The sequence below is a fragment of the Lepus europaeus genome, chromosome 17 (assembly GCF_033115175.1).
Source record: "Lepus europaeus isolate LE1 chromosome 17, mLepTim1.pri, whole genome shotgun sequence".
NCBI classification, from domain to species: domain Eukaryota; kingdom Metazoa; phylum Chordata; class Mammalia; order Lagomorpha; family Leporidae; genus Lepus; species Lepus europaeus.
The window spans coordinates 60928139-60947937 of record NC_084843.1 but is presented as its reverse complement, the minus strand read 5'-3'; the positions used below and the strand labels follow the sequence as shown (position 1 = coordinate 60947937).

Sequence of the window (19799 nt, the reverse complement as noted above, 5' to 3'; positions counted from 1 at the left end):
GCGTCCAGCGCCCGGCTCTCTCAGACAAGTGCATCTCCTAACCAGGTCACATTTCAGCCGCGACCCACTCCCCGCCCGTCGCCGGAGTCGGACGACGGAGGAGAGGAGGGCGGCAGTGCCTGCCTCGCCGGCGGCCGGGTGGAAGGAAGGCCGTTGAAATACCGCACGAGTCGAGGCCCCCCGGGCCAACCCAGACCGCGATGCGCGCCCCGGGCTGCGGGCGGCTGGCGCTGGCGCTGCTGCTGCTCGCAGCGGCCGCCCTGGCCGAAGGCGACGCCAAAGGGCTCAAGGAAGGCGAGACCCCCGGCAATTTCATGGAGGACGAGCAATGGCTGTCGTCCATCTCGCAGTACAGCGGCAAGATCAAGCACTGGAACCGCTTCCGAGACGTGAGTGCGCAGGGCGGCACGGGCAGAGGGCCGGGGCCGCGGGTTTGGAGACGGAGCTTCGGCGGCGGGGACCCACGCGCGTCGCAGCCAGAGGCCCCAGCAGCCCGGCCGCCGACTACACCGAGAGTCCCCAATCCGGCACCCCTTCCCCGCGTGCCCTCGGCCGGCGGCCTGGGGACCCCCCCACTCCGGTCCCACATCCGCCCTGGCAAGGAGACGCTCCGGGGGCGCGCGCTCGCCACCGGGTCCCTCGTGGGCCGGGTGCCAAGAAGGGGCGCGGGGTGCGGGGGGAGGACTCGGGCCCCGCTGCGACTGGGCCCCGACCCGCTCCCAGCTTGAGTCGCCCCTGGGCCTGCCCCCAGCGGGTGGATGCTGCAGGCTTCACATACGGGGCACTGCGGAAGGGGCAGGGCTGGGTGGGGCCGGTGGAAGGAGCCCCGTGTTCCCACCGTGGGCTTTGGGGGAACGGCCCGTGCCCGAGCTTTGAGTTGGGGGTCCCTGCAAGCCTCAGAAGGCTGGATGCCAAAAGGCGAGACCGCCATGGGGCCCCGTCAGAGCCAGGTCCGGGGTCCCCCTGCCCAGGGGCGCGTCCCCGTCACCCAGGCTGGTTTCCAGCTTTTGCGGGGAGCCCGGACCCGGGCCAGAGGAGCGGCTCCCAACCGGAGGAAGAGTCCGTAGCCCGGCGGGCTTGGGCAGCGGGGAGGATAGCCCAGCAGCGGACGCCCGCCGGAACCCGGGCTTCACCTTGGACCGAACTTTGCGGGGTGGGGGCGGGGAGGCGGCTGCGGGCGCGCCGACGTCGCTGCGGCGCTTTCTCGGCACCTGTGGCTCCGAGGGCGGGCGGAGCTGCGGGCCGGTCCCAGGAGTGCCGGGGGCGCGAGGAAGGGGGACGAAGGGCGTGGCTGGGCCCTGAGCACCGTGGCTGGGGGGTGGGGAGCCAGTGCACCGCCGGAGACGCCCTGACCTGGACGGGCTGCCTCTCTGCGACCCCCGTTCTTGACACGTCCCTCCCAGCGGCCCCCCCAGGCGAGCACCTCGATCCGCACAAGCCGCCCGCAACCTTTCTCCTAAACCGCGTGCATCGGCCAGGTGCCCTAGAGACCTGTTTAAAACACACAAGCTCCCCCCTGGTCGCCAGCCAGATGAGGGGAGCGAGCAGAGACCGATCTTTTTGCTAGGGGGAGACAAGTCCCTGTGTCGCCCCGAAATCAAGCTGCCAGGCCGAGGGCCCCGAGTGGGCTGGCGGTCTCCTTCCGTGGGCCAGCCTGGGGGTTTAGCAGGGCCTTCCCGAGGCACCTGCAGGCCCAGTCCGGCGGTAGCTGCAGTGTCCTGCCGCTGCCTGGGCGGCAGCCCGCCCTCTGCAGCGAGGGGGCGGCAGCCGGCTGCCATGTGTCACTGGTCCAGGCCTCCCTCCGGCTCGGGCTCGCTGGCTGGCTGATCCTCCCAGATAGGTCAGAGGGAAAAGAAATGCTTCACCGGAACAGTAGAGGTTTAAAAATAAAAGGTTCCTCCCACCCCCCTCACTGCACCTGCTTCCAGTGGGGCACTCTGTGGGTGGAGGGTGAGAAGCTGGGACTGCTGAACCCCACAGCCCAGGGCTGGCCCCCTCCCCCCCACAGGTGCCAGCTGCATCTCTTCTCCTCCCCGGCTCCCCGGGAGAAAGCACCAGCGTTGAAATTCTGTAGGACAGGTCCCCACAGAATTCATGGAAAGCTTTAGAACAGATGCTAACTGGGGTGGGGGGGTGCTCAGGCTTTGATAGCACAGATTTCCTCCGAAAGGCGGCTGAAGACAGAGCCCAGCTGCAGGAGCATAGGGGCAGGGAGAGTAGGACAGACAAGGCCGAGCAGGAGGGCCTGGCCCTGCGGATGTGTCGGCAGCTTCTGCAGAAGAGCAGGAAGCAGGCTGCTTGCTCAGAGCCACTGCACTGCATGAGGCCAGCAGTGCCTTGGTGTGAACAGCGCCCCCTGGAGTTGTGCAGTGCACAGACCATACGCAGGGCCGGAACAGCCCTCCAGACACTTGTCAAGCCTCCTCTGCCTCTAGAGGCCCCGCTTCTGGGCCCAGCGGCATCTCCATCGGGCCAGCTCCTTTGAAAATGCGGTGCTTGGCCCTTCACAAGGGAGAGAGGAGTTTCTTCTGAACTCCTGATGCATTGCCAGGTTGAGCCAGAACCTTGTTGCTAATCAATGGCGCAGGCCCCTGTTGCCTGGAAGGGGAGACAAGCAGGCTGGGTGGGGTACTCTCAGGGCCTAGGAGGGGGTCAGTAGTGCGGGTGGAGGAGGTGTCTCCTCACTCAGCAGCACTGTCAGGATTGCTCAGGGAGGCGTGAGGGGATCCAGGGAGGAAGAGGTAAGAGGTTGGGAGCTGCACCAGCTGAGCTGGTTAGCAGGGAGCAGAGCTGAGCGCTCTTTCCCGAGCCCCAGGATTACCGGGAAGGCAGGGCTTACCAGCTGATTAACCCCCCTGCCGTGGGCGCAGGGCCCTGGCACCCGGAGCCTGCATATGGCTCTGCTCATGCTGGGGCCTGGCCCTGCCCTCCCTGGCCCCATCTCCACATTCACTCCTTGTAGCGCGGGGAGGGACTTTGCTGCAGGTCTTGGAACAAAGCACACAGGGCCTCACTGAGGTGGGCTCTCTGAGGGGAGGAGGTGCGCTCTGCAGCCATCTGCAGGGCAGCTCCACAGCCTGGCAGGGAGGAACTGACACCTCTCTCTCTCTCTCTCTCTCTCTCTCTCTCTCTCTCTCTCTGTTTCTCTCTCTCGGGCTCCTCTCTGCTTTGTCCTCCACTCAATTCCAAGCGTAGCATGGTGCTTGGCGCACGGTTCCTATCTGCTGCATCACTGACCGCAGGGAGCACTCCCTGTGCCAGACCCTGCAGTGAGCACTTTGCAGGCATTGCCTCTTGGGCGGCTCCCCAGCCTGCTTCTTTATAGTGTACCCATTTTATGGTGCGAGAAACTGTGGCACTGAGTAACTTCCTCGAGGGGCAAATAGCTTGTCCGTGACAGCGGTGGGATTTGAACCCAGGTCATCTGACTCAACTTGGCCTTGCAGGGAACTCCAGGTCTAAGACAGTGGGAATGAGAAGGAACAAAGTCCACCCTGGCTCATGTCCTGTCTGTCCCCCGAGATGCCCTGCCGGGAGGGGCTTTAACAGCCTGCATCTCAGCTGCGCTGAGCAACACCCCAAGCAGCCTCTCCACCCAGGAGAGGTGGGAGGCAGCATGGTGGAGCCTCGGGTGCAGACCAAGCGGCTGGAAGGAAGGGCACACCTTGTCCACGCAGGCGACAGTCTCCCTTCCCCCAGAGGAAAAACACCCCCCAACACACACTGTGCCTCAGTTTCCCATAACTGTGACTTCCTAGTCACAGTGTGCTCACTCAGTCACAGCAGGTCGCCCCTCGCGCATCCAGGGAGGGGGTGTTCGCATGAACCCTGGGGCTGGTCCAGGGACAGCACTCCCTGCAGATTCCAAGGGGTTCTTGCGTGTTTATGAACATCAGAGACACTGGCAGCAAGCAGTGGCCACAATGGGCCCCGCCTCTTACCCCCTGGCTACCCCACACACTTGAACCCGTGCAGGTGCGCGATGAGCCACAGAGATGTTTGTGGGGAAGCACAGGTGGGCGAGAAGGACCCCATTGTGGGTCAGAACGGGTTGGGGTATAAGCATGGGAGGATGGGTCCTTCCCCGGTCGCCTCTTCCTCTCTGGCTTCTAACTCTTGTCTCCCTGGGGGTGGGGGCTGGCATCTTCCAGGGACTCTGAGCCTGGCCTGGGGAGGCTGTCCTGCCCCCATCATCTTCCAGCAGCCTGGAGCAGACGGGGCGCCAGTGCCCCTCCCCCTAATTCTGCAGAAGGTCAGTGGCCATCTGAGGCGGGAGAGAGCCCCAGGAGCCGGCCTGCCCATTGCGAGGACAGAAGCAGCTGGGTGGCCCTTGACTTTGCCACTGTTTTAACGGGCAAGCTGAACAGAAGGATCTGCAGAGCCCTGAGCATCCTGGGACTCTGCGAAGATGGCACAAGAGCCTGTCACCAGCTCCTCCACCCACAGACAGAGCCCACCCTGTCCCACCACCACCACCGGCTGGGCGGCAGGTGTCTGGGGTTAAGGAAGAGCCGTTCTCTGTGAGCAGGCTAGGGCGGGCATGTGTCAGCCAGAGACCGGGAAACCTGGGACATGGGCCTTCGTGGTGGGTGGGGCTGGGAGGCCCCTTCTGGCCCTGGTCCTGCGTTGCTGTAGCAGGGTACCACTCACAGGGAGGTCTGGTCGACTGGGCTCTGTTTCCCACTGCTCGGGAGGCTGGGATGTCCACGGCCGGGTGCTCTTCCTGGATCCCCACGTGGCATCCTGGGGCTCTACCTTCCTGACTGCTCCTAAGCTTGATCGCTTCCGGAAGGCCCGCCCCCAGCACCCTCCCGGCGGGCGTGACCACGCAGTGGGTAGTGCTGTCTCTGCATGCGTGCTTGCTGGTGGGAGGTGAGCCTGCTCAGGGTGTGGGGAGGGAAAAGGCTTGCCCACACCTAGGTGTGGCCGCAGCATTTGGGCAGCCCGGGGCCCAGCCGGGTTCCTCAGGTGTGCTGGCCGCAGGTGCAGCTCCTGCAGTATTTAGTGGCCATCAGTGCGCATGGTACCCACTGAGTGCGGCCTTGCAGCGTCACACTGTGGGCGGGGACGAGAGGCCTCCTGCTGATATTTGAAACCTGTACTGTTCACCTCCCTGTGCCTGAGCAGTCGGGAGTAGACTGTGCCTTGCCACCCATCGCCATGTGTGTGCTCACTGTAAGTCTACACCCTGGGGGCTGTCACGGCCAGAAAGGCTCCGATCTAGCTGCCCTCCCAGGGCCCCCTCCTCTCCAGGGAGCAGCGCTGCGCTCAGGCCCCGGAAGGCAAGGAGGGGCCGGGGCTGGGTCTGAGCTCTGCTCGGACCCCAGCTGAGATAGACACAGCTAGAACCCTGGCACCCTAACTTCTATAATTCATGGGGTAAGGGGGTGAGTAGTGACACGCAGGAAGATTGTCACCCAGCCTGCGGGCCTGCACCTGGGTGGAAAGCTCTGACCCCACGAGGCAGGCTGGCTGGCCCACACACCTGTAGGAAGCAGCTTCCCAAGGCATGGTGTCCTGCCCTCTCCTGCTCTCTTCTTCCTTGGCACCAACCGGAGGTCAAGGCTGCTGAGCAGGACATGGCGGGCTTCACTGGTGCCTCCCCTTCGGCCTCATGCAAGCTTCCCCGAGCCCTTGTTGCTTGCACAGGCCGGGGGACGTGACGCAGGCTGCAGCTGTGCCGGCCTCGTGGCGCTCAGTTTGGAAGAGCTCAGCACCACTAGTTGCTGAGGGCCCAGTGCCCACACAAACTGGCCCAGCAGACAAGATGCTCATGTTCCACGTCCCAGTGCCGGTGCCCCTCCTGGCTGCGGCTCTGGACTCCACTTCCCACGGGGGCACACGTGGGAGGCAGCAAGTGAGGGATCAAGTCACTGGGCTCCTGCACCCCAGGGGGAGACCTGGATTAAGTCCCTGACGCGCTGCCTCGGCTGTGGCCCAGCCCTGGCTCTTGCGGGCATTTGGGGAGTGAACCAGACGTGTGTATGTATGTGCGTGCCTCTCATATAAATAAATAATTTTTTTAAAAAGAAAAGGAACAGGCTGGGGAAGGGCAGGCAGCGAGACGCCGTCTCCCCATGGCCTGCCATTCTGCCACCTCTCAGGGCCCGTGTTTCCAAAGCCGCAGACGCGGGTCTTCCTCAGAGACCCCTTGCATTGAAACCCGACCTTCACCCACGTCCCAGGAGGGAAGCCAAGGTCCCGAGGCAGCTCAGAACGGAACCCCCCGCCCCCGGGCCCCTGCCCCTTGCACCTGTCCCCTGCCCTTCTGGGCTGATGCCTGGAGCAGCCCTCGACCCTGGGGATGGGGCCCAGAGGCCGCTGCAGTGGTGGGGGCAGTCAGGCATTGGGTACCTGAGCTGGGCCGGGCCACGGGCATGCAGGGAGCAACAACAAGCACATTTTTGCCCTTCAAGGGAATTCTTCCGAGGGAAGGGGAGGTGGGAGGCAGCAGTCCCCCGGATGCCTGTCCGGGCTGCCTGCTCCAAGAGGGGCCCGGGTTAGTGCCTCACCCCTCCTCGATCCTTTCTGGCTGCCTCTCCGTGCTCTGTGGCTGTGTCTGAGGGGGAGGAGGTCCCACCCACTCCTGGGCCTTCTCAGGCAGGCTGGGCCCCTCGGGGAACGAGGTGTAGATAGTGCGGGGGCCAGGGCCTCTCTGAGGCTGAGTGAGCCTAGCCTACTTCCATCCCCAGAGATTCCCGATGGGCTAGGAAAAGCAGACGCGGTGCCCAGCGGGGCTACAGCCGCGTGGCTTTTTCCAGTCTCAGGATGAACGTGTTGCAGTTCCGAGGCTGTCCCTGGTTGTAGTCGTCCTACGGAGACATCTCAGAAGCCCGGAGGAAGGCGGGCTTCAGGGGTCGCTGTCTGTGTTCTCTGGAAGCACAGAGCTTCCCAGGTCACAGAGTGTCCTCTGGGTTCCTGCAGCTCCGAGAGGAAAGCAAGGGGTGTGTGTGTGTGTGTGTGTGTGTGTGTGTGGGAGGGGAGGTCATCCCCATTTTATAGACAAGGAAACAGCCCCCCAGGCGAGTAACTCTTGCTGGCAGGCATGGCCAGGCAGAGCAGGAGCCCGCGCCCGAGTCCCCGCGGGGGCGGTGATGGCTGTCAGTCTCCTGTTACTCTGCTGTAGAGGCAGGTGCAGGACCACCCGGGGAGGGTCTCAGCCCCGACAGCCAGGGCCTTGTGGGCCACGCTTCTATGCTTATGCGCTGCTGCGCCCCACCCTCCCACCAGAGGGAGAGGCAGGGAGAGAGGGGGTTAATTCAAGCTGTGAAGTGAGCGGGTGATTTGGGTGCTAATTAAAATGACAGGAAGTAAACAGGCTTGGAAACACCCAGCATGCAACCCCCCTCCCCAAGCCCTGCCTGCGCACACTCCGCCCGCCACTCTCCCGGCTTGGCGCAGCGGGCCCTGTCTCCATGGCAACCGAGCTCAGAGCCGCAGAGATCAAAGCCGGAGATGGGTTAGCTCCAAACCAGCAGAACCAGGGGTGTGTGAAGGGGCTGCTAGTGCCTGGAGAAGGGGGGCCCCAGGTGTCTTCTGCCTCCAGTGCCAGCCCCTCCCTCGACGGCAGGACTCCTGTGAGCCGGGCTTGGGCCACCGCTGGCCTGGGACTTTCTGTTTCAGCTGACGTTTCTGCAATCAGAGTTCTGGGTGCCAGTCCCCCACAAGTCCTTTAGCCTCTCTGAGCCTCAGCTTCTTCACCTGAGAAATGGGTCAGATCGGCCCCAGCTCTGCCTTTATAGGCACCGTTCCACCCAAGCCACGGAGCATGCTTGCGTTCTGGAAGCTCTGCTCTCCTGTCTGCTCTGTGCTCCCCCCAGGCGTCCTCACCAGGTGGATGGACATGCTCTTCTGTTAGCCCAGAGTCTGGGGTCTCTGTGCCCCATCTCCCCGCTGGCCAGGCCCTGGCTCTAGAGCACTAGAGTTGAGGCTCCTCCGGGACCCACTTTTCTGGCAGCAGGGCCAGCGTAGAGAAGACCCTGGTGCCCTTATCAGGCCACTTCTCACAACATACAGGGCTGCGGGAAAGGCATCACACACAGCCTGCACCTGACCCCGGGGGCCCTGTCTGCTCTCCCCCAGTGACCTCTCTCCAGGGCCTCCTCCTTTGGCCTCGTGTCCCCCAGTTTGCCCCACCCCAAGTTTCCTGTGCTGCCATAACCGCTCGGGGTTGTTGAGTGCTTCCTAGATGCCATGCGTCCCCACCCCCGAGCACTGTCTCCTTGACTCTGGAGCCAGGACACAGGTGCTGAGCCCCGTGCCGTGCCTGCCGGTGTGTGCATGCATGCGTTCATGTATGCAGGTCAGGAGATGGGGGGGTCTCTGTGGGACTGCAGCCCTCCTCTCCCCCTCCCCCAGGTGCCCCACCAGCGCTGACTATCCCTGGCTGCCAGGGTGTGCAGTAGGCAGAGCCTTGCTGGAGGCGGGGTCAGCACCCGTGAGCCTAAGGGGCCCTGGCCCTGCTAGCTGCACCTGGGAGAGCAGGCTCACCTCTGCTGGGGGCTCAGGGCGTGGCTGGAGCTGCTGGTGCAAAAGCCCCCTTCTTCCAATTCCCGGCCACGACTTCCCCTGAATTTCCATCCAGAAATTCCTGGTCCTGCCCCTCGAGAAAACACCGTTGTGTACGGAGTCCCAAAGACTCTGCACGGGCTCGGGCAACAGGGTCAGGCCGAGCGTGGGAGGGCACCGGTGCCAAGGCCTCGGCTGAGCCTCCCACAGTTCTGGTGCGGCTGGGGTCTAGGGTTGCCAGCAGGTGACTCCCCGGTCCCCCAAAGCCCAGCCGTTTCTCTTGTCCCTGTCCCAGGGAAGGGCGGGAGCAGATGGACAGACCCCATCCTGATGGAGGCCAGTCTCTGCTTTGGCCCACTACTTGGTCATTGGCAGCCTCCGTTTCCCACCTGTGGTGGCAGTGAGGCCTCCCTGGCTGGGCACCGCACCCTCCCAGGGAGCCCAGGAGAAAGGCTGGGTCTGAACTGGCGTCCCTTGGCCCTAGCCGAGCAGGGACATTGGGCCTGTGGCCTCCTCGGAAGCTCGCCCGGGAAGTGCAGAGAGCTCAGTGCAAGCCTTGTGGAACTGGTGGTGCCTGAACCGGGGGTGGGGGGTGGGGTGGGGAGGGTCGGGTGTGGGCAGCAGGAGGCCCTCCTGTCTGCTTCTGGGTACCAGGCTGCTTGGCTGCGAACAGGTGTGCGTTGAGCCAGGTGTGGGCAGAGCAGGTGTGGAAGGGAGAGGCCAAATGCAGGAGACAGGGAGAAAGACCAAGAGACATCATGAAAGTGAGAGTGATGGCCAGCTGTCATGGGGAATGCTCTGCTGTTCCCTGCCCACCCCCTCCTCCCCAACTTATCTCATGCTCCCTCCCTCCTGCTGGGGAGAGGCAGGAAGGCCCAGCCTGAGGGAGACCCCTGGCCCCCGGTGTGAAAACTGGAGGCTGCTCGCAGAAGTGGGTTTTTGACTTCGATTCTGGATGGGAACCATCTGGCGCTGGGTGAGCTGCCTGCAAGTGTCCTGTCTTCCAGGATTGCTCTGCACGTGTGTGCACATGCGCATAGCCCAGGGCGTGTACACACACACACGTGCCTACACACATTATATAATACACGCTGTGAGCATGTGTGCGTGCACCTGGGCATGACCAGTGCACACCGTGTGCACAAACTCACACTCAGCTACACCTGTACACAATGCATCTACCCGCTGTGCTTGGGCCCCGACTGGCCTTTGCCACAGAGGCCCTTGTCCCCGCCTGTTCCAAGGCTTGCTGGCTTCCAGGGAAGTCTCAGAGGACCAGAGCCCCAGGCCTCCAAAGTCGTGTGGGAGGTACCCTCCTTGTATCCCTTGCTGCCAGAGTTCCAGGCCTGACAGCTAAGGGATCCCTGCCCCCAACCCCAGCACGTCTCTGGTCCTGGGGCGGAGCGGGACCCAGGAGGAGCGGGCAGCTGCGGTGGCTTCTCATGCCCTTGGCCCCCAGCTCTGGGGCCCCAGTTGGCTCCTTGGCCCCGCCAGCCTGCTAGCCCTCTCCCTGCCCGCCTGGCAGGGCTTCTGCTGGGAGCCACCCTGGAGGCCGTGGGCTGGTTTTCAGAGACTGTGTCTACCCCAGAGCGGAGAGGGGAGAACCAGATGCGTTGGGTGTTTTATGCTGGCCGAGCAGGTGGGACCAGGGTGGGAGCCGATTTTTCCTGGCCACACTGGCAAGGAGCCCCTGTGGCTAGAACAGGGCGAGGTCTGCCATACCTTAGGCTGCAGAGCTGTGGGGCCTGGGTCAGGTCATTTCCTCTCTCGTGGCTGGGCCAACTGAGCTGGCCCCGGAGGACCTCTCAGGATCCTCCCTCTGTCCGAGGGTGTGACATGGGTTATGACGCCATCATCCTTGGCACGCTGGCTCCCTCGCTGAGCGTGCCGTCAGAACTCTGCAGGAAAGTCAGACCCTGCACCCACACCAGGGGCTCGCAGCCCGGAAGACAGGGCCCCTCCTCCTGCCGTACTCTCAGGGGCGTGGGTGTCAGGAGGGGACCCTGGCAGAAGAGAGCGCTCCCTGTCTCATCTCTGGGACACCCCGGGCACGGGCGTGAGAATCACCGGGCGGGGCTGTGCAAGGCCCTCTCAGAGCCCCCCTCCCTGCTGCGCCCCAGCAGTGAAGTCAGAGACACCTGGCTCCTGTTGGAGTCCCTGGGGGTCTTGGGCAGGGCCCGCAGGTGAGCTCACACTGAAATCCCCTTCTCTCTTCCTTTCCCCTCCTGCTCCGTCTGCGCTGTGGGCCGCCATTCCCTGGTCTGCAGGAGGTGGAGGTGAGTACCCCCCACCCCGTGCCCCCCAGCCTAGGTCTCTGCAGAGCAGCCCTTTCCCTCCTGACCCCCCACTCTCCCTCCAGTGTGGCACAGGGGGAATAGGGACCTCCAGGAGAGGCCAGAGAGGATTCTGGATGTGGGCGCAGGGGAAGAGAAGTGTGGGCGGGGCAGCTGGCAGGGCCCGGGTGCCCAGGGGCCCTGGTGCGTGGCGGCAGAGCGCGAGTGGACGCAGTGGCCTCGTCTCCCCGCTCCTTGCTGCTGCGGCTGCATCTGGGCTCTGGGAGGTGACTCAGCGCTCCTCCTCCCCTGTCCCTCTCTGCCCTGCCCTAGGACGACTACATCAAGAGCTGGGAGGACAGTCAGCAAGGAGATGAAGGTACTGTGCCCCTCCTGGCATGCAGGAGGACCGAGACCAGAGGGCGAGGCTTGGCCACAGGCCCTGACCGGTGCAGGGGGTGGGGGCACTTCTGAGCTTTCAGTGAGGGGCTGCCGGAGGGAGGGGCCTCCGGGCTCTGAAGTAGGGCTGGAGGGGGGGGGGTCCTGCATTCTCCCAGGGGACCTGAGGTCTGACCCTGTGTCCCTCCAGCCCTGGACACCACCAAAGACCCCTGCCAGAAGGTGAAGTGCAGCCGCCACAAGGTGTGCATCGCCCAGGGCTACCAGCGGGCCATGTGCATCAGCCGCAAGAAGCTGGCGCACAGGTAAGGGGCTGGGGGCGGTGCCCAGGTGGGATGCAGGGGGCCTGCTCAAAGCGCAAGGGCTCGGCTGACCTCTCCTTACCTGTTAGTTATGGTTGACATATAGAGCACCCTGACGCTCAGTAGCTTAAAACAACTGGTAGGTGTTACCTCGCATGATTTCTGAGGTTCCGGGAGCCGAAGTGATTCTGCTGGATGGTTTTTGTTCAGTGCCCATCGTGGGGTCACAGTCGAGATGTTGGCTGGGGCTGGAGGACCCCCCCCCCCACCATCCAGGCTCGCGGCTGCTGGTCGGAGGGCTCAGTTCCTCGTCGTGTGGATCTCATCCTTATAGCACAGCAGCCGACTTTCCTTAGGGCACGTGGGAAGTCACGCTGTGTGGGGCATCTGTGTCTCTAAGGCGAATAGGTTGGCCCCCATGATTTGCGGCTCCTTCTGGCTCTGACAAGCAGATTGCATGCAGTGTCCACAGCTGTAGCCTCCGAGGGGCCACTGGAGAAGGCCCGCGTTCCAGCCCAAAGACAAGACCTGGCTCCAGGACCCCTGGGGAGGCTCTGTCTCCAGGATTACAGAACATGGCCCTTAGGTGCCTGCAGGAGCCGCCTCGGCCCTGGCCCCTGGAGGCCACGTGGTCGTGCAGGGCCGGGACCTGTGGGCTGTCCCAGCGGCCTCTGCTGTGGGCTGGTCTCTGAGTATGACGCCCCTGCAGCTCCCGCAGTCAGCCCGGGCGGTGCTACGTGAAGGCCCCAGTGGACTCAATAACTCCTGGAAAGGGGTCTGGGGGCTGTGCCCTGCTCAGTTGGTTCCACCCTTAGGAGTTGGAGGAGGGTCCAGCCAGGGGTGCCATGGGAGGGTGGGCAGGGCAGGGAGGGGGCTGCTCTACGTAGACGGCAGGTCCAGCCTCTTGCTGGAACGGTCCTGAACCTTCCCTTCCCCGTGCCTCTCTCTTTCGCCTCCCTCGCCACCCCTGTCCTGTAGGATCAAGCAGCCCCCCCTGAAGCTCCATGGAAACAAAGACGCCCTCTGCAAGCCCTGCCACATGGCCCAGCTGGCCTCTGTGTGCGGCTCTGATGGCCACACCTACAGCTCCGTGGTGAGCAGCGCAGGCCCGGGGGGGCGGGGGTGGGGCACACCCGAGGCTGCAGGGGCAGAGATGAGCACTGTGCTGGACCTCCCCAGGGGTCCCCAGGGCTGCTCACTGCATTCAGTGCAGCCAGCGGCCTGGCTGGGGCCACGGGAGACTCACAGCCAGACCCTGCCCTGGCCACAGGCAGGTGCAGGTAGAGGGTGGGGCCTGGAAGACATGGACAGGCATCACTGAGGGCAGGGCTTCGCGGAAGCACAGAGTAGTGTGGGGAAGGCGCTGCGCCACCCTGCTGTCCACCGCACGCACGGGCGCTCTGGGCAGGAGGGAACAGGCTGCGGGAGGGAAGTGTGGCGGGTGGGGGGCCTGTGGCTGCAGTGGGGGACGTGGGTGCGGATTCAGTGAGGCCACGTGTCATGACCCCGAGACACACAGAGACTCACTGCTAGCGCTGAGGGGCTGGGGACCACTGGGTCCACAGAGGACACCGGCTGTTGGCCAGGGCTGAGGTGCAGGCTGGAGTGGGATGTTGCTGAGTGGACAAGGCCACCTGAGAAGAAGGGAGGGAGAGGGGAGGCCAGGGAGAGGCTGTGCTTAGGAGAGCAGGGCATGAGGACAGCGTGTGTCCTGCGGCCAAGGGCGCGGCATCCTGCGGGGAGGGGAGGCTGCTCCATCCGGCTTCCATCCCAGTGCGGGGGAGCCCTGGGGCTCCCTGTACCAGGAGAAAGATAGTCTTCCCTGGCAGACTGTCTGGGTGAGGGGATAAACTCCACACCACCGTCCCCCGACAGGAGATGCAGGCGGACTGGGGAGGCCCTGGCCACAGGGCAGAGTGAGCCCTGCTTGCTCCGATACCCTCCAGAAACCCTCTGTAGCCGATGGCTGGGGCATTGGCAGGTGCCCGGTGGATGGTGGACGGTGGCTTGGCTGCTTGTTATCCAGAGAGCTGAGAGGAGCCCCTGCCCTGGCTGTGGCCTGGGAAGACCATGGAGGGAGGGGCCAGAAGGCCCAGACACATGGACTAAGGAGCAGGAAGTGGGTACATTCTGAGGGCCAGGCATGAGCAATGCACGGCTGAAGTGGGGCGCAGGGGGAGATGGGAAGGACAAGTATGTAGAGAGGGCAGGCCGGTAGGGGTGGGCCTGGGGGGAGGCCTTCAAGAACTGGCACTGCTCCCTGCAACCCCCTCCCTGGGCTTGCGGGCCTTGCCACTCTGCCCTGCCAACTGCAGAGGATGTGGGGGGCTCTTCCAGGCAGTCCAAAGGTGAGGCAGATGTGGCTGCCACTGTAGGTAGGCTGGAGGCTGCCCCCAGTCCCCAGCCCCCAGCCCCAATCCTCAGCCCCCAGCCCCAATCCTCAGCCCCCAGCGCCCAGCCCCGGCCCCCAGCCCCGTGTTTCTCGTGCAGTGTAAGCTGGAGCAGCAGGCATGCCTGAGCAGTAAGCAGCTGACAGTGAGATGCGAGGGCCCCTGTCCGTGCCCTACGGAGCAAGCCACCACCTCCACCACGGATGGCAAGCCAGGTAACCGGAGCCTGGGTCCCACCAGCCTGTGGGGGGCCCACTGCCAGGCTGCCCCGGGCGCCTCCTTCAGGGCTCTAGGAAGGCAAGAGAGGTCTGCAAGGTGGGAAGGGAAAGTGGCAGCAACAGAGAGTGGCCTAGGGACTCGGGGGGCTCAGCCCTCATGTTTCTTCCCGGGGGTGTGGGGGAGGTGGGGCGGAGGCAGGGGGTTTGATGCTCAGGGGGAGAGTGGCAGAGGCCAGCAAGGAAATCCTGGGTTTCTGGCTGCCCTTCCCTGGTGCCCCCCAGATCACTCACTGCCTGGCCTCCTGGCCTGTGGGACAGGAGCCCACAGACCCTACCCTCACATCCTCCCTGCCCACATTCTCTGTCCTGCCACCTGCAGAGACCTGCACGGGCCAAGACCTGGCTGACCTGGGAGACCGGCTACGGGACTGGTTCCAGCTCCTACACGAGAACTCCAAGCAGAACGGCTCGGCCAGCAGCTCTGCAGGCCCCGTGGCTGGTATGGGAGCCGGAGCGGGCTGGGCGAGGGATCCAGGAGATGGTGCACGGGGCCAGTCCGTGCTCGCTTCCTCCTGCCCTAAAAGAGCCTTAACCCCGGGAGAAGCAGAGGCCAGCAGTGGCCAGAGTGTGAGGGGTGTGGCTGCTGATGGGATGCGGGTGAACAGGCCCAGGCCCTGGGGTTGGAAGCCGAGCGGAGGGCGGCACTCTTCTCCCTGAAGGGCTTTCAGAGCAGGGAGGTGTAGCGGGACTGGCACGTCCAGGTGGCATTGACCCTGCCCAGAGGCAGGGGGAAGGACAGATGGATGGAGCACGTCCCACCCTTCCCCCAGGGCTGGACAAGAGCCTGGGCGCCAGCTGCAAGGACTCTATCGGCTGGATGTTCTCCAAGCTGGACACCAGCGCCGACCTCTTCCTGGACCAGTCGGAGCTGGCCGCCATCAACCTGGACAAGTACGAGGTCTGCATCCGCCCCTTCTTCAACTCCTGCGACACCTACAAGGATGGCCGCGTCTCCACCGCCGAGTGGTGCTTCTGCTTCTGGAGGGAGAGTGAGTGTGGCCCCTGGTCCGCCGCACCGGCCGCTCCCGGGGAGGCAGAGCCACTCCTCCTGGCCACTCCCGAGTCCAGACTTCGGGTCCTCCCACTTCCAGCACTCTCAGGGCTGCTTCTCTTGGAGCCCAGCGAAGCCAGGGCATCTGACCCCTTCCCGGGCAGGCTGCAAGGCAGAGCTGGATGCTGGGGCTTGTGCACACGTGGAGGTCTTCTCTGAGAAAGAGGGCCTGTGAGCCAAACGTGCGAGCTTCCCTGGGACTCCGCTCCTCCCTTCTGTGCCCTGGATAAGCGCTTAGGTAGTCATCAACGCCTCAGCGGTGTGGACACACTTGTGAGATGTCTACACCCAAACCAGAGCTGGATGTGTGCTTAGGGATGACCTCAGCCAAGGCGCAAAGTCCACAGTGGGGTCAGCTGACCTGCCTGCCTGGGAGCTGGGGCCAGCCCTGGGGTTGTGCCTTGCTGGCTGGTTCCTGCATTCGGGTGAGGGGTACGGCATCTGTGGCCAGGGGCTTCGGCTTTGGCTGGGGCTCCACCGTAGGCTACCTTGGGACCCTGGGCAAGTGAGCAAAGGTTTTCAAGCTCGGTTCTTCCTCGGGATCGGGAGAAGGGTGCGTGCCTTGGAGACGGTCGTGAGGATGAACGGAGGTCATCTGGGAGCAGGACCCCGTGCAGGAGCAGGGCCTCACAGATCCCCCCTCTAGGGTGGCCTCCTGGTCGGTGTCTGTCCCTGTGTGCCCCTCCCGCTCCCTGCCTTGCGCCCACACTTCCCGTCCCAGGCCCTTGAACTCATTGTACCCACTCCGTCCACCTTCCTGAGTGGGAGGCTGGGGACGGTTCCTGTGGCATAGGCAGGCAGCCCTCCAGCTCCCAGGGGCCAAGGTCACAGGAACGTCACAGGTTGGCCTCGGGAACGCTGTCTCACCCTAGCCACCTGTTCCCCCTGGGGTCCCTCACCGGGGGTGTCCATGTGTTCACCCCACCTCCTCAGCTGAACCCTGTCTGCCCACCCAAGGGTGCCCACCACCCTCAGAGAGTCCTGGGCTTCTCGGGGTCTTCAGCTCACCCACAGCCAGGAGGGCCTCTCCTGTTTGGAGACTGGACGTTTTCCCCTCCAGGGGGCGCCCGCTGCGCGGCCACCTCTGAGGCTGCCTCTCCCCGCAGAGCCCCCCTGCCTGGCGGAGCTGGAGCGCATCCAGATCCAGGAGGCTGCCAAGAGGAAGCCAGGTGAGGGCCGGGTCGCGGTGCTGAGGACGGGCAGCGGGAGGAGCGGGCGGGGCGGGGGCGGGGTCTCCCCAGCAGCCCCTTGACAGGTGTGGTCTGAGCTCTGATTCCCCGCCGTGTGTGCGGGGGCTGGAGCCTGGGACACAGGAGGACCCTAGAACCTTCCATTCACCTGGACTCGGCAAGCTCAGGTGAGGCCCTGCGTGACAGGTGCTCACTCGTGCACTCTACAAGCCCTCCACTGCCAGCCTTGTGGAGACGGCAGCCACTGCCCTCGGCGGGGCCAGACTGAGGGGGACACGAGTGGGCCCTGGCCCCCTCGAAGTCAGCGCGGGCCGGCTGGGAAACGCGCCAACACATATGTACATGCACACACACATGCTTACATGCATGCTACACACTCATACATCCACACACACACACCATACACATGCGCACACACACACACCATACACACGCGCACACACACACATACATACACCCACATCCACACACACACAGACATCCACACGCATGCACACACGGAGATGCACCGTGAAGACACGGCTACAGCCGTGGCTCCACACGTGGTGCCGAGGCGCAGTGCCAGGGCCCTGGAGTCGGTCTGCGCCTCCGGGGGCCTCTCGGAGGAGCGGCCTTCGCGGGGAGATCTCAGGGAGGAGAAGGAAGCTCCCAAGGGCAGCATCGAGGGCACACAGAGGAGCAGCCACGTGGCTGGACGGAAGAGACCGGAAGTTGAAACGCCACCCCGCGAGCGCTCGCACACCGCGCTGACTGCGCCTGCCCGAGCCGGGTCTGCCCGGAAGCAGAGCTGCGGGGCACCGGCCTCCTGGCTCCTGGCGCCTTGACGTGGTCTGCGTGGCTCTTCCCCAGCACTGAGAGGGCAGAGGGTGGACACAGAGGAGCCGGGGGCAGCGGCCGGGCCCGCCTGGTAGGATGGAGGATGCTAGGCACGGGGAGAGCTGGCTGGCTGTCCTGGGGCACTCGGGCCACGAGCCGGAGCATCCCAGGGGCCTGAGCAGGCCCTTCAGGGGAGGGGCCTGGGCATCTGGGCAGCTTGGGCGGCCGGCTGCTGTTCACGCGCGGGGCTCCCAGGCTGCCTCTCTGAGCGCTCACTCCGCCGCGCCTGTCCCCTTCAGGCATCTTCATCCCGAGCTGCGACGAGGACGGCTACTACCGGAAAATGCAGTGCGACCAGAGCAGCGGGGACTGCTGGTGCGTGGACCAGCTGGGCCTGGAGCTGACCGGCACCCGCACGCACGGGAGCCCCGACTGCGGTAAGGGCGGGGGCGGGAGCCGGGCAGGTTTGGGGGTGGCCTGCAGGACCGTCGCTCACCCGCGGCTCGTTCCCTTCACAGACGACCTCGTGGGTTTCTCAGGGGACTTTGGGAGCGGCGTTGGCTGGGAGGATGAGGAGGAGAAGGAGACGGAGGAAGCCGGCGAGGAGGAGGAGGGCGAGGAGGGCGAGGCGGGCGAGGCGGATGACGGAGGCTACATCTGGTAGATGGCCCTCAGGCGCCGGGGGAGACGGGCCAGCAGAGCCTGGACAGAAGCAGGCGGCTTAGTGGATGGATCCGGAGAGGACGGTCGGCAGGACCCTGGCTCCAACGGGGAGGACCGGAAGTGCGGGTGCATGGCGCGTGTGTGGCCCGCACGGCTAGGGTGTGTGTGTGAGTGCGTGTGTGTGTGGCATGCGCTGACAACCGTGTCCTTGATCCACACTGCTCCTGGCAGTCACCCAGAGCCCCTTCAGCCATCTTGTAGTTGTTTTATTTGCATCTGTTGTTGGGTTTTAAATACACATTCACACGCCTGCACACCCTGACAGGATGAATGGGATGTCCCCAGCCACTCCCCAGCCCCGCCCTGATTCCCCTGGCTCTCCACCCTGGCTCCACCCCCCCCACTCCCTTCCCTCCCCCTTCTGGCCTGTGTGCTGTCCCCACTGCAGAGGGCAGGGCCGGCAGGGAGCTGTCTGCTGACCAGAGTCCTCCCACAGAGCTGAGCTGCTTTGGGGTGAGGGGTGGAGGGATGGGCCAAGACAGCCCCGGCAAGCCCTGTGGCTGGCTTCTCCATTTCCTGAGCTGGAGGGAGGCTCTGCCACCTATGCCCAAGGGGCTGAGGCCGTGATGTGATAGGGCTGTTGTGGTGAGGACAAGGACCTGGTGTGGCAGGTGCAGATCCTGGGTGGGGTTTTAGGAATGGGGGTGGGGCAGCCCGAGAGCCAAGACCTGGGAGAGCCAAGACTGTCCTAGCCCTTTCTGGGCGCCTCTGGCGGGGCTGTGGTCTGGCAGGGCTTTGGTGACACCGTGCAGCTCTGCCTGGCTCGCCTTGGTTCAGCCTGCAGGGTGCTGCTTCGGCACCCATCCCTCTGTGCGCTCCAGGGGGCCCGAGGACCAGGAGCAGCAGGCAGCCGGCCCAGGTGTGCATCCACCTCCCCCATGACCATGACCCTGCCTGATTGCTCCCCTCGTGCCCGGGCTGATGGAAAGACTCATCCCCGAGACCCTGTGATGTGACCTCATGACCCGCCGTCCTTGTCTCCCAGGACATTCCCAGCCCCGCTGGCCTCTGCTGCCTCTTGGGGTCCCCTAGGGCTGCCCTAGGCCTGGTGGCTGGGCCCTGAGGCCGCGTGTCCAAGGGAGCAGATGCCCCTGGCTGTGTTGTTTCCCCAGTCTGTCCCGTCCTCACTGGAGAAGCAGAATCCTGACATCTGTGCTCAAGGACCTCTTCCTTGGACCTGGGCCCCTGATGCCCCAGTGGTGTGCGTGTGTGTGTGCGTTTTTGTGTGTGTACACCCAGGACCATCCTGGTGGCCTGAGCCCCCTGTGTGCCGGAAGAGCTGCGGGGAGGGTGAGTGGGGGTCTGGGGTGGGGGTGGGGGCACTCCCTGGGCACGGCTCCCGTCCTGGGAGACTCCGACACAGCACAGTACTGATGGTGGGCTTGTCGTGGTGGGCTTGTCGCTTGGCTCCAGCTCCCCTGGCCCCCTGCTTCCTCCCCTCGTCCCTGAGGTCCCTGCTCTGTGGCAGGCCAGCCCCCCCCGCTGTCCCCAGGCTCCTTTCACAAGCTGGGTTTGGAGTTCACCTCTTTCTCCGCCCCACTTCCGGACCTGTCCCCTGGGGCCTCCCGGGAGGGGCGCGCTGAAGAGGAAGGGGCGCCTCTGCCTCTCACTGTCTCTGGGTTTTCTGGTTGTGCACGTTTATCTGACCTTGTACATATGTTTTAGGACGAAAGTGAAAGGTGTTGAACTAGTCCGTAGTGGGGCTGCAGGGGCACAGCCTCGCCCCTGTCTGTGACGCACCCCCACGCGACTCCACTCCACTGAGGAACCCCAGGGGCAGACAGAAGCAGCCCTCCCCCACGGGGCTGACGGGCTCGGGGGCAAGGTTGCAGGTCGGGCCTCCCTCGGCCCCTTGGCTCCATGTCCATG

General features: G+C 64.5%; 1 protein-coding gene across 1 annotated transcript; it reads left to right on the top strand.

Annotated features, from left to right (window-relative positions):
* On the top strand, window positions 1-19209 carry SPOCK2 (SPARC (osteonectin), cwcv and kazal like domains proteoglycan 2). The gene is made up of 11 exons (XM_062214200.1): window positions 1-389; window positions 10776-10784; window positions 11115-11160; window positions 11371-11485; window positions 12461-12575; window positions 13973-14087; window positions 14470-14589; window positions 14921-15139; window positions 16308-16370; window positions 17507-17644; window positions 17726-19209. The coding sequence occupies exons 1-11, from the start codon at window positions 201-203 to the stop codon at window positions 17869-17871; spliced, it is 1275 nt and encodes a 424-aa protein (XP_062070184.1). The 5' UTR covers window positions 1-200; the 3' UTR covers window positions 17872-19209.
* The last annotated feature ends 590 nt before the right edge of the window (window positions 19210-19799 follow it).